Below are 15138 nucleotides of genomic sequence, written 5' to 3'. Positions count from 1 at the left end.
CACACTTTTTAATTGGGTTACTTGGCTTCCTGACTTCTTTACATATTCTGAATGTTACTCCTCTATCGGATGTATAACTTTCTTACTTGGTGAGCTCACTCTTCCCTAGACTCTCATTCCCTTAGCTGTTCAGCAGCCTTTTAGTTTTATGACGTGAATTCTTGGGTAACAGAGTCCTGTTCAGAAAGTCCTTTCCCACAACTGTTTCTCACAGGTATTATCTATGTTTTCTTTGAGCAATTTCAATGTATCATATTGAGCACACTGAACCACACTGAATTTTTGTGCATGGTGATAGAGAAGGGTCTAACTTCATCCTACACATATGCAAGCAGTCTTGCTAGCAGTAGTTGTTGAAGATGTTGTCTTCCTCTTTGTCACCATCAGATGGCTGTTGCAATGTATGCTCATGTTGGCTCTCTTCTGTTGGTGTGAGAACCACACTGTTTGCACAACTGCTGCTCAGTACCATCTCTTGGAATCTGCAATGAGGATCCTGCTAGCACTGTTCTTTGTGCTCATTTTGCTATTGCTGCCTGGAGTCTTTTTGTTACCATATTAATTTTAAGATTTTATTTTCTGTAATGAATATTGTGAGAGATTCTGTTCAAGATTACATTTAATCTGTAAATTGTTTTTGGCAGAATAATAATTTTGACAAGTTAATTTTTCTAATCCATGAGCACCTGAAGTTGTTCCATATTTTAGAGTCTTCCTTAATTACCCACTTGAGGTATTTCAAATTTTCATTGTGTAAGTCCACCACATCCTTGGCTAAATTTTACCCACAGACATTTTGTTTACTTTAAGGCTACTGTTTTACTTATCATGATTGTTGGTGGTATATAGAAAGGTTATTGTATCATGCTACTTTGCCAACAATACTGAATGCTTCTAGAGGTCTTATTTTCTGTGGAATTGTTTGAATCTCTTATGAACAACATCCTCTCATTTGCAAACAGGGATAATTTAACTTCTTTCCCTACTTATATTCCTTGATTTCCTTCTCCTGACTCACTAATTTGAGCACTGTATTAAAAAGGAAAAGGAATAGTGCACAGCCCTCTCATTCCTGATTTTAATGGAATGGCTTTGAGCTTTCCCATGTTGGTTGTGAGTTTCTTTCTCCTACATAACTTTTATGTTGTTGTTTGCCCTTTCCAGTTCTACTATCTCTAGGACTTTACCATGAAGGCATTTTTTATTTTATTAAAAGCTTGTTATATATTGACATGTTTTTGTGTTTAGAACCATTTATGTGATTTATTACGTTTACTGACTTCTATGTGCCACCCATTCCTCTCCAAGATAAATCTACTCAATTATGGTGGGAGATCCTTTGATGCATTCCTGAATCTGGTTTTGAAGTATTTTTACTGAAATTTTATTGAATTGCTGGCAAAATGGAATACTCATATGCAGAAGAATGATACTTGACTATTCTCTAAGACTATATTTTAGACTTGAAACTAAAAATACAAGAAAAAAACTCACAATGGGAAAGTTCTAGTATACTGAAACAGGAAATGAATTATTTTGGATATGATCTTAAAAGCACTGACTACAAATGTGATTTTTAAAACTAAAACAAGAAAGAAAACAGAATTATGAGATAATCAATAAATTCGATGAAGATGTCTCCAACACATGGTAAAATGTTCATGTTAAGGGATCTTAAGAACAATTCAGCAGTAAATAAATAGCTTGGGGATGGAGGTGGGCAAGGGATCAGAAGAAACATTTCTTAACAAGAATAGGAAAGGGAGCAACAGGAATATGAAGAATGTTTGATATGACAAATCACCATAGAGGCACAAAACCACAATGAGATATTATTACATATCTCTTAGAATAAATGTTATCAAGAGGATAAATCCTGGTCACGATATTGGTTAGCATGTAACTTGTATAGCCATTGTGAGAAAATATGAAGATGCTCCTTAAAAATATAAATGTATAGCAATCGTATGATTTAGGAATCCTAAGGAATACTACAGAGCTCAAAAACCTGGAAATTAGCATCCCAAGACAACTCTACTTCCACATGGGCTGCATTTTTAGATCTAATAATCAAGGTACAAAATAACCTATATATCCACCAACAAATGAATGAATGAAGACGTCAGACAGGCAGACACACATGCACATTATGGGCTTTTGAGCATACATGCATATTATGGGCTTTTGAGCATACACACACACACGCACACACGCACACACGCACACACATACCTACCTGGTACAAAAATGACACAATGCTGTTTATTTACAATGAACCTGAAGTGCACTGGGGTATATGAAATAAGTCAGTGTATAGAAGAATAACCATTATATGTTTTTATATATGTTATATAAAAAGTCAAATGCATAGAAGTAAAACATAAAAAATAATGGTTACCAGAGGTAGGAATCAAAGAGCAAAGGAGAAATGATGGAGAGAGAATACACCTATTAGAAAATAGGTGTATACATTTTAGGTCTATTTGCATACCATGGTGAGTGACTACTTACTAATACAGTACATAATTAGAATAGTTCACACTTCAATGATCTTAAAATGCATCACTCTAATCAGAACAGCTATCATCAATAAAATAAACAACAGATACTGGTGAAGAATAAAAGGAAAGCCCTAAATGCTGCTGGTGGGAATATAAGCAAGTCCATTCACTATGGAAATTCCTTAAAATCAAATACTATAAAAACGACTAACATAACCCAGCTTTCCTACTCCCAGGTATATGCCCAAGGACTCCAAATTAATTATCTCACAGATACCTCATGCACACTGATATTTAATGGAAGATGTTTTATAATAGATACAAAATAAGAGAAGGGAGTGGTATATGGTGGAGCTGATAAAAGTAGTTTATATATTTGTACAAAGTGGCATCATATAGCCTATTATAATAAAATTAAACAATATTTTGATAAAACAAAGACCAAAACAAAACATCTCTGTTCTTTGTCCCTGCACATTTTGTAGGTAGGACACATTTTTGGTTGAAAGATTTGTGAATGGGTTGCTAACCTTATCCCTCCACTGGGAGTCTTGCCTGGCTACAGGAAGTAGCCACTTCCAGATGCATATGCTCCACAGTTATGAGTTTCAGCTAGAGTAGACATCCTAGGGATGACCTCCTCCCTGCTCCCAGGTCTCTGGCATGTACTAGAAATGCCCATCTATCCAATGGACAAGTACCAATCCCTGTCACTATTAATGACACTGTTACGTTTGTAGACAGGATCCTAATGTAACTGTCATTTCAGAGGCTCCAGCCAACAGATGCCCATAGCCAAACATTAGATGGAGCTCAGGAGTCTTGTAGAAGAGTCAGGGGAAGGATTAAGGGACCCGAAGAGGAAGAGACTCTACAGAAAGACTAACACAGTCAACTAACTTGGACTCTTGAGGGTTCCGAGAGATTGAACCACCAGCCAAAGACTGGGTATGTGCTGGACCGAGGCTCCCCACATACATATACAGCAGATGTGCAACTTGGTCTCCATGCGGGTCTCCTAACAACTGTCCCTGAATTTGTTTCCGGCCTGTGGATCCTGTTCCCCTAACTGGGCCACCTTGTCTGGCTTTAGTGAAAGAGGATGTGCCTAGTCCTTCAGTGATTGATGTCCAGTGGGTTGGGAGGGTGTAGGGGGGTGGAGAGGCAATGCCCTGGGGGCTCCCCCTTCTCAGAAGAGGGAGGGGAAGGACTTTCAAGAGTGGGACTGAAAAGAGAGGGGGGCCAATAGTGGAATGCAAAGTGAATAAAACTAAAAACAAACAAAAACATCTCCAAACGAAAACAATGTAATAGAGGATATGTAGGAACCCACCTACGTCATACCCATCTGCATTTACCACTCCTTTGTCACAGCTGAGACCAACAGACACCAAATCATCAGAGACTACTGTTGTATATACCTTATGGCATGCACATCAATAAAATGGAGCTCTCCTTTCTCTATCCTCAAGAACACACATTCTTCTGCCATCTAGTAATCCAAGAGTATGTGAGCTATGAATTAACCATGAGATACAGAGCCCTGCCTATACTCTGAAACCTATAAGGGAACCAACCACTCCTCAGTCATGTGGGTCTGAACTCTTCTCAGAGCCCTCCTATACCGTCTGTTTGTTTTGGCATTAATAACTCTTCTAATAAATCTGATACCCAGATGTCTGAGTCTTCCCATTGAACCCCAAACCGTACATGATTTGTTTGCTAATTGGCTTAAAATTAATCATTTTGATATACAGACACAGCTGGCATATCTATCTCAAAACATCACATTGTATCTCATAAATATAAATAATACTTCATTAATACAAGGTTGTGTGAAATTCTCAATGAAATAATAAACATATTAAATGAAGATGTATAGTTTAAATGAGGGTAGAATCCTTTATATTTCATTCATTCATTCACTCATTCATCCATTACATTCTTTCAAATAGGAAAGATCACATCATTAGCAAGGGTCAGAAGATAAGGTAACTAGTTTTTAATCTATCAAAAAATTATTAAGCCATACAGAAGAAAATAACATAGGAAGCCTCGAATCTTTAAACTCAGTAGGCCAGCACTTAACCCTCACAGGCAGGGTTTTAGATTTCCTCCTGACTCACACTAAGTGTACGTATTATCAACCAGACACAGTTGGTCTACCTCAACACAGTGGCATGTTTTGATTTTCAGCCACTCCTATGCTATTGAGTATACACAGAGGCAAGGCTGGTATGTCAATTCATGGGTGCCCTAGTCCACGAAAGTGTCTAAAAATAAATTATGGGATTAATCTGAAACTAGGATACAAAGATTTATATTTGTGTTAATATATTTCTATGAAACAGTGGTGTGAGAAGACAATCCAAGGCAGGTCCTATGGTATTTACACATATGTACTATGCATTTCACATTGCCATTCCCTGAAGTTCCATAGCTCAACTGATCTTTACCTTGATATCTTTTATCAACTTTATAAGGCTCTGAGAAATGGTCCCTTCTACTTTTTTATAAGCTTTTTTCTTAAAAAAGAATTTTTTTAAAAAAGAATTATTTTATGTATATGAATAGACAGTAGCTGTCTTCAGACACACAAGAAAAGGGCATCAGACCCCATTACAAATGGTTGTGAGCCACCATGTGGTTGCTGGGAATTGAGAACTCAGGACCTCTAGAAGAGCAGTCAGTGCTCTTAACTGCTGAGCCATCTTTCCAGCCCCCCTTCTAACTCTTGTTCATAAAAAATTATTTGTCTTCTCACATTTTAATGTCTCTTCTTGAATATAGTAAATTATTTTCTGGTTCCTCTAATTCATTTCTTCATTTTCCCATCATATTTGCAGTACTGTCCTTTTAGGGAGTGTATAGAGGACAAAGTCTGACACTAGTGTCTTTCTCAGTCATGTTCTACCTGATTCTTCTGAGACTCTCTGACCAGAATACTCCAGGGATCCCACTATTTCTTCCTCCATAGCATTATAAGGGTGGGCCAGTGTGCTTAGCCTTCCTTATGTAGAGGATACTAGGGATCTAACTCAGGTCCTTACCTTGAACAATACTTTACCAACAGAAACATGCCGGTGCCCTCTATGCTTGCTCTATATACTTCTTCCCAACTTATCAACTGGCCCTTCCTCACCTTCCACTTAATTCATCCACATAATTCATTGCGTGTTTATTCTAAAACATTTCCAATTCCCAAATGAAGTTTTTCCTCATGCCTTTCACTTTATGAGTATGGGTACTATAAGCTAACTATAATTGAGTTATAGTTAACTGGCATCCTGAGCTGCCATCAAGGTGTTTCTGTTGTGTGTTGCTATGCTCAATTTCTATGTACGTTGTCTTATATTTTCCTATGCCTTTTAGCTGCTACTGTACCCTTCTTACTGTATTAAAAAAGCAAAAGAAAAAATGAGAAAAACAATTATGTTAATTTTCTTTGACAGATATTTTAAGTCTGTGTTCCGTGGGCACCAGCAGTCGAGGACCCCTCAGTTCAATTTCAGGGATTCGTAGGATCTGAAGTTGATATTCACTGTGACAGTTACTGTTCACTCTTTTACCCTAGATCACATTTCACTTAAAGTCACGCATACAGTGTAGCTTAGGAACACTACACTCCAATTTCTCTGTCCATAAGAATCTTCTCTGAGTGTAGCTCATTCCTACTCTGGAAATTCTTCCATCATGTTTCAAGGCAAGTGTGGACATGCTAAGAAACAACCTCTTGGTTAAAACTGTGTTGTTGTGGAAACATCACACCATATACTTAAGTAAAGCTTCAAGGTCTGAGCCAACAGTCCCCAGAATTATATAAAATCTGTTGCTCCTAAGCTAGAATCTGTACTACATGCCACTGTATTAATACTAAGTACTACAGGACACTGGTGATATATTTGGTATTAAGTATTTGTTTATATCAGGACAGACATAAAATGCTATGCTAAAATATGGTGCAGAAGATGTATAGCATAATATACTTACACCTAGCACAACCCTGCCCCCCCCAGCACAGTGATGCCTGACACCTACTATTTATCCAGCTATACCTTAAAATCTAAAACAAAGCAATTGTTTTAGAAACGTGCCCTATTACATGTGTTCATAAAATGCCAGGCTTAAAATATATATGTGAAAACTTACCCCATCTGATAGTGCCCGCCAACACACAGCACTGACAAATTCATTGGTGTCATCTTCTTTCCGGTCTTTATCTAATACACTCTTAACTGTATCAAACTTAAAAGTTAGCAAAGTCTTAGAAAGTCCTTTATAGTACAGGTAGAGGGAGTTGTTCTCACTTCCTAAAAAGAAATAAAGTAACTGTTTTAGAATAGGAAAACTTAGAATACATAAATATTTATTTGAGAGTCTTGATTGTCCTTAAACTCACAATTGTTTCCCTCTGCCTTTCAGATGCTTGGCCATCATGGCCAGCTACAATGTCACCGTTTCAATCATCTCCCCACTGTGTGCTGGGAATGGAATCTAAGACCTGTAGCTACAATGACTTCATTTCTAGCCCCAGTTCCCAAACACTAATTACTAATCTAAGTTTTACTAAAGAGACCAATTACCTTTTATATTCAATTTTGAAAGACAAGATCACAAGACCAATTAATTTGGAACCAAGTGAGAGAGGGTACAAAAACTATTGTTTACTAATTTAAAGAAATAAGCATTGTTAAATGACTTATGAGTGTTAATTCTAAAACTGAAAAATTTTGTATCAAAAAAGTCACTCATAGCAGAGTTCTGTGCATTAAAAAGTTGTTACTAAAACAATCTTAAACTGCACTTGAAAATATTAGCATGAAGAGAGGAAGTGAAAGTTGTAGTACTTACGAATGCCAATTTGAATAGCCCAAGCCACTGCCTGTCTATTTCCCATCTAGCATTACCCTATCAGGTGAATAGTCAAACTGACACACTTCAGGGGCCTCCAAGGATAATTGTGCTGCAAATCTACTTTGGTGGTATTCAAGATCAAACATTGGAGAAAATACGATTTACAGAATAAGAATAAAGGCAACATCATTTAAAAGTGTTGACAAAAGTTCATTTACTCTATCAGAACAGTTGAATAACAGCAAATTGCATTTTTCCATTTCTGATTTAAATTTGCACAAATTCTATATATAAGAACTCATAAATTAGATTCATGCAACCCAAACAGATTACTAAATCAAAATAATACTAGATAGGGTAAAATGAGAATCAAGCATCTGAAAGATGTCTTCTTAAAATACTACTAGCAGAAATTATTATAGTTTCTATAGTTTCTAACATACCTACCGAAATTGTGGCATATTTAGAATGACAAGAGAGCAGTGAAAAATCCTTGGCAATACTATACTATGGATACATGGCTCATACATAGAAGGAAAACTAGTGCTCCCAGCATGACTGGAGAAGAAAAGAATGCAGTCCTAGACATCAAGGCTATGATGACTGCACTGAAAACTGCCATGACATGTCTTCACAAAGTTTGTTTAAAAGTACAAGTTCACTTACCACAAGCTATATAATCTCCATTGGAAGCAAGGCCTACAAAGTTTTTTTCATTAATATGACCCTTGAAGGAACGTAGACAGTATGGTTTCCCCACATTCCACAGTTTTAGTTGGCTGTCTGTTGAGCTGAGATAAACACAAAGAGGAGTAAAGTTTAGATTTCATGGTATGAAACTATCACCACTAGTAACTAAAAAAAGCAATCTAGTTTTGAGGTTCAATATGTAGTCTGTGGTACCTACATATCTAAGTCTTGCCCTCATTGGCTCCATTGTTAACAGTGAAATATGGTATGGCATTATCTACATAATTAAATGAGCTCAACACTGTGAAAACCGAACTCGTTTAACATGCTTTCAATAGGGCCTGGGTATACAGAAAGCAATCATCAATGTCATCAATACCACTGTCCCACCACCAATAAATAATGAGACTTTGCCCTGAGAGATGTGTTTCATTTCAGGGAGACCCTCAATCTTCTCATTGTGATTTATCTTTCAACTCTTACTGGTATACTAGACATAAATTATTTCTCCCCTACAGGTGAGAGGTATTGTTGGAAACTACACGATGCAGTTTATTTTGCTGTAAATATATATATATATATATATATATATATATATATATATATATATATATATAGTTGCTTACCCAAAACAACTTTTTATTTTTTTGCATAAAAAACACTGGTGATTCTAATAGACAAAGGTAATTTTAGGACTGGTACTATTTTGCAAACTGCTTTCCTATACTGAATTGCTTGCTTATACTTTTGTTAAGGGAGGGACTACATAATTCAGTTTTTTTAATTAAACTGATCGTCACTGAGCAGGAAATTATGATACACATTTTACCTACTTTATTACGTTAAAGGCTAAAAACCTTAGTGCTATGATTAGCCCCATTTTGGAGATGAGAAAACTGAGGTTCAGAAGTTTATAACTGAATACTACCAAGATCCAAACTGTTTGATTTAAGCATGTCAGGTCTTTTAGAAATGTGTTTTAGGGGCTGGACATCAGAGGTTAAAGAGCAGGTCCTGAGTTCAATTCCCAACAACCACATGGTGACTCACAGCCATCTGTAATGGAACCTGATGCCCTCTTCTGGTGTGAAGACAGCATAGTCATATGCATAAAGTCGATAAATAAATCTTTAAGAAAAAAATTAAGAGAAATGTGCTTTAATCTGCTTCATTCCAGTGTTGCAATAAATGTTCTTTTATGTTTCCACTTAAAATGTGCATCATTTTTAGGTTATTTTCTGCCTATTACAGTTATCTAAAGAGAAAATATACTTTAGCTACCATTTAATTTAAGCTTATTAATTAATTATCTGCATAACTTCCTTGGAAAGCTGTTATGAGTATTTTGTGTCCTCTTTTGTCTTGCCAAATCACCAAATTCTTAGAGCAACTGGTGTGAGGGTGAAAGTAGAAAGCAGAATTCAAGGCACTGGGATAAACAATCGTCTACGGGAGATAAAGAGGCAAGGAAAAAAATAAAGAATTTCACTGTAGAGTGAAATTACATATTGTTTTACTAGATTATGAGATGGATAACCAAAATATGGAGCTTCCCATATTGTCAGAAAAGTTCTGTAGTTTGACAATAGGTTACTTTACATCACTGACATTTAATACTTAAAAAAAAAAAAAGGAACTAAAAGGTTTTACAAGGGACATTTGCTGGATGTAAGCAGACACACTTAAAAAGATCTCTTTAATATAGATTTTACTTAGAAACTGGTTTAGGTTATTATAAAAAGCAAGAAGTCATTTAAAATCAACAATCATTCTACTACATTGAAAGTACATTTATGTAGTAACATATAGTTGACTTTAACCAAATAAATTATTTTTCTTTCTATTGCACCAAACATGTTGGTTAATTCTTCACAGGTAATAACAAAAATAAAATTTGAGGTTCAAATGTTAATTAAATTACACACATAACTTAAGAGAGCTTAACAAAGAGTAATACTTTATTTTATTCACAAATAATATAAAAATGAACAAAGCAAATAAGATACATGTACTTCAATAGAAACCACGCAAATCTATTGCTATCTGAGAAAGTAATCTGGGGAACTTCTCTGCATAAACTACAGCATCAATGAGCAAACCTCTGCATCACGCTCGCCCTCCAAGGAGAATACTCACGCAGAGACAATTTCTTCACCACTCACAAACTTGGCATAAGACACTGCTTTTCGGTGCCCCTTGAACACCATTATTGGCTGTTTAGTGTTACGAAGATCGTAGTAGTGGACACAGTGATCTAAAATAAAATTAAAAGATAAATGGAGCGCATGAAAAAAGGGAGATAAAACATTTTAACTAGATTAGGTATTTTCACCAGAGCAATGGGGTTGGCTGAATAAGGGAGATTATCTTCACAAAGAAACATTATTTGGAAGCATTGTTTATAAAAACTACCCTCAGAAGAGGAAAGGAATCCAGGAGAGATCACAGTATCTTGCTTTAATCCAAGAGAAGCAAGTACATTTAAAATACAAAGACAACAACAGAAAGGAGTAAGAGAAACCACTAAGGGTAGAGAGAAGAAAGAAGAACTAGCTGCAGGCGTAAAGCTTAGAGCCTAGTACCAGTACAGTACATGAAGATGCGATCCACCATCTTACATAGCCTCAAGTTCACCCCCCAAGCCAATGCTCACGCAATAAAGCTATGGGTGAAACTGCTCTGGTATCAGTGAGCTGCCTCTACCACCTCTCCCCTGAACCTGGGTAGCACAATGCTAAGCAGTGCCCTGATGCTAAAGAAAACCACATCAACAGGCCATTGAAACCCAGGGTCAGTTAGATCCTAAGAGCTTTTTTATCATGGAGAAAACTACATTCTGAACTCACCTTGGTGCTAGGGGGCGAAGAAAGCTGTGGCTAGAGTAAAAAGAATTTGTATTCTGGCCAGCATCACGCGAAGCTGGCTTAGGTGTCTAAGGCTCCGAGTATACCAATATCAGAGCAGCAAACAGGCCACATCACCATGGTCCTATGTCTAGTCTCTGTGTTGTGCCGGTTTTAACAGATTGTGTGCTCTAAGGATGACTCAGACAAAGATGTCTGTCACTGAACCCAATGGCTTGCAGAATATGGACAAAGCCATTATCACTAGAGATGAAAGGAAGTAATAGTCAAATTGCTATATAGGAACATGGGGTCTAGTTTGTCCATGATCATCGTAGAGGGAAAAAAATCAGTGTCTTCCAAGAGGCTTCCAAGAGTGATGAACCACACTTTCCAGGTACCCTAACTCTTGAATAGTATATATACAGGTTGGGGGTGGAAATCTCTATTTTGGGGGAATCTGTATAGTATTTAAATAGCACTCAGAAAAAAATAATACCTTATTTAAAATATCTGGAAGGATAAATACAATGCCAGATGATAAATCTTTAATCCTTTCATGCAAAGACACTATTGGGTGTGAATATACACCAAAACCATTCAAGGAATGATCATCTAACCAAAATGAATATAAGTTGTCAAAGAGAGATGACAAAGGGTTGGTAGGTATGAATATTCAGAGAGAGGGTCTTAAATAGCTGTGAGCAGGCAATTAAAGAACAAAACAATCAAATTAACAATAATACTTAAAGACATAAATACATTCTATCTATTGGAATGAGGGTTTTTATACCCTTAAAGCTAATCCTAACTTAAACTATAGAAAATTAAAGATATCCCATGCAAATGGAATTTTCAAAAAGAAACTAAACAGTAATTTAGTACTTACATAAGAGACTTAAAATCATATTATCAAAATGGGCAAGGTGGGTCACAATATAAAGGGGCTAAATTAGAGAAAGAGGAATAACTCTTAGCATGAAAGCACTCAATATTTGAGCATAGAAATAAATATGAAAAATATTAATAGGCCTGAGGAGAGATTTCAGTTTAGTAACAGAGGAATTTAAAAGCCGCTGCCACTAATATACAGACTGTCTGGACAGAAAACCGATAAACAAGAGAAATAAGCTATACTCTGGACCAAGTGAAACTAAAGATTCATTTATAGTATGTGCCCTCCAATGCTAGAAAATATTAGTTCTTTTCAATAATACATGGAGGAGTTTCCAATACAGGTAATATGATAGGCAGTGAAAAAAGTCTCAGTACACTTTGAAATACTGAATTGTCCAGTATTATTTCCAACTGTAATTTGAATTAGCCTGAAAATCAATAATAAAACTTTGGATATTATATATAATTACATGTGAGTTAAAAACTTATGAACAATTAATGGAGTAAGAAAAATGAAAAGAAAAATATTAAATATCCCAAAACAAATACAAAGAAAACCACAATATGCCTACAGTGACAGAATCCAGCAGCAGCAGTAGAAAGAGGAAGCATAGAGCAGCAAAGGTGCACACCCAGAAAGCAGAGCCAGTGAGTGATGCTCTTCCAGAGCGTCCATCCAAGATTATCTCTCAGCAGCGCATGGCTCACGACCACCTGTACCTCTATCTCCACAAGATCTGCCACCCTCTTCTGTTCTCCATGGGCTTACATATACACAGCATATATTCATACACACACACATGTATAAAAATAAAATCTTAAAAACAAAACCAAAAATGAGTATGGCAAGATGGCTCAGATGGAGTTAAAGCACTTGCCACCAACCCTGACCACCTCACTTTGATCCCTGAAATTAAGGAGGTGAAGAGAATTGATTAGAGCAAGTAGTTCTCTGACTTCTTCTACTTGTGTATCACATATTGCATGTACGCACGCGCATACACACACACACACACACACACACACACACAGAGACACACAGAGACAGAGACACACAGAGACAGAGAGAGAGAGATGCATGAACCAACTAAGGAAACATAAAAAAGAGGAAGGAAGGTTCAGAAAACAACCTATTACTCCCAGGCAGAGATGGAAGATAACTCAACATACATGGACCAATGACATTCATACTCTACCAAATAAATGAAAGACTAAAAACTTTGTTTCAACAAATGCAGATAAAATACTTGGTAAAATTTCACCAGGTCTTGATGATAAAATTGAAGGCAGAAAAGAAACATACTTCAACATAGTAAATGCCACATGTAACAAGCCAACATCAAGCAGTACCAGAATGAGGAAGAGACTACATGTACATACAGAAGACAACAGAGTAACCAGAGAAGCTCTATTCATAGTGTACCTTCATCCCACCAAGACGGTGCAGAAGTCACAGGAGCAGGAGCTGCTCATCCTGCACACATATCCATTGAAGCAAAGAATAACAAATACATTTATGCTAGTGTGTGCTTTCTCCAGGTACACAACCCAGGATTCTGCCCAGGGAACAGTCTTACCCATTAGTCAAGATGGGTCTCCTCGCATCATCTATTAATGTCACTGACATAACCTTACACAGGCATGCCCAGAGGCTCGGCTCCCAGGTGACTGCCTATAACACAGGAAACTTCTCAGGAATAGAAGCCTAGTGGCATCCTTAGATGGTAGAGTTATCTACCTACTGTTCAAGCCATGGTTATTCAAGAAAAACAAACATAACCATGACTGACAAAGTGAATAAGCATCAAGACGTCGATAGAATAAACCTAGACCTAGTGAACTGATTCTGAAAGGTACTGGATTGGATAAAATACTCATTATATATTAAAGCAAAATGTAATAAATTAAATTATTTGCTTTCAATAGGCTAGTTTATGAAAATAGATGTTCTAATAACAGAACAAGAAAAGACAACTAAGTGCAAAGGACATGGGACACAGACACTAGTGCACACAGCTCTGTCTCTGGTCTTGTACTGAGGAAGGAACTGCAACGAATCACTGCTGAAGAAGAACTAACATATTTGGCTGATGTTAACTCAAAATCTATTAGAAGCTACTATATTTATATGGAACCTAGTATGTGTATTGGAAAGGCAAGCAGCAACAGTTTCTGTTCGTATTTTTAAAAAGTAGCACAATAGAGAATAAAACTACCATTTTGCTTAAAATCACAACAAAATTATATATAAAAAAGAAAGTTGACCAGAGAAATTCCTGACCCTATAGGAAACAAACTATAAAATTTCACTTATGAAAACAATCCAAATTAAAATAAATAAATTATATGAAATTATATGGGGAGCCATACAACATAAATAATAATGCTCCCAGAACTATAAAATACCTGTAATTCTAACTAATTACTGTTAATTACTTTTGTAATACATTAATTTTGCTGATTTTGAAAATATGAACATTAAGGCTTCAATGGAAAAGTAAAGAAGTTAAAAAAAACAGCAATTTGTACCAGAGAAAAATATTTTAAGATGTTTATATCTAGCATGTACAGAATGAGCAGCATCAAAATGAGAATCTACTGATGAGAGCCAACTTGTTCAAGATTACATTTCTGATTGATGTGAAGACAAGAGTAAGTCAACAGGGCAGTGAGAGATGTATGAAAACAGTAGCACTGATGAAGATAAGGCTTGAACATGTCATTGTTAAATGTTGTTAAGGTGCTCTGTACATGTTAGCTTCTCAGAAAGAAAAAAATATTATTATGAAAAAATATCAAAGAACTTTCACATATTGAATTATGGTTATTTATCTTAACATAAGCCTTAAAGTGATGAAAAATGTAAACACAAAAATTAAGAGTAGGCCAAGAATGTGACCTTTTCTGAAACTCATGGTTCTCCCACAATAAAACTGCCACTCTATGTGTACAAATGTAAAACAGAATTGTGAAAATACTTCAAATAACTCATTGTTATGACTAGAATTATCTATCATTCATAAAATACTACATTAGCATATACTCCGTGATAAATGATTGGCATGTTTATTCCTCTGTGGTGTTTATGCATAATAGGACATGAATAAAGTCAAAGAAACTAATAAACTTCTTAAAAAGTTCCCGATCCTTTCAATACAGCTGCTTAATAAACACTACTCAGTTAGTCTCTAAGAAAAATATACATAAACATTTAGCAGACAGCCAACAAGAATCCACAAGCCCGTCTCAAGGTGTTAGAGATAGTCGAAAAGATATCACAATTAGGAATAGCGGTAGATGAGAATGATGCACCTCTCAGTATAGCATAACGATGAAAAGAAAACCTATGCTTC

At 36.1% G+C, this 15138-nt stretch overlaps 1 protein-coding gene across 5 annotated transcripts in view; it reads right to left on the bottom strand.

The window, feature by feature from the left end:
• Cop1 (COP1, E3 ubiquitin ligase) overlaps nucleotides 1-15138 on the bottom strand; it is a 132587-nt gene that overhangs the window by 17299 nt on the left and 100150 nt on the right. For all 5 annotated transcript variants that reach the window (NM_001428839.2, XM_087581236.1, NM_001428841.1 and 2 more), the window contains 3 exons: nucleotides 10182-10299; nucleotides 8022-8146; nucleotides 6651-6811 (listed from right to left, as the gene is read on the bottom strand). In NM_001428839.2, the coding sequence (NP_001415768.1) occupies nucleotides 6651-6811; nucleotides 8022-8146; nucleotides 10182-10299 (404 nt within the window). The remainder of the gene's footprint in view (nucleotides 1-6650; nucleotides 6812-8021; nucleotides 8147-10181; nucleotides 10300-15138) is intronic.

The sequence above is a fragment of the Rattus norvegicus genome, chromosome 13 (assembly GCF_021556685.1).
Source record: "Rattus norvegicus strain SHRSP/BbbUtx chromosome 13, alternate assembly SHRSP_T2T, whole genome shotgun sequence".
Classification (NCBI taxonomy): Eukaryota; Metazoa; Chordata; class Mammalia; order Rodentia; family Muridae; genus Rattus; species Rattus norvegicus.
The sequence above is the reverse complement of the archived record's forward strand: the minus strand, read 5'-3'. Positions and strand labels throughout refer to the sequence as shown.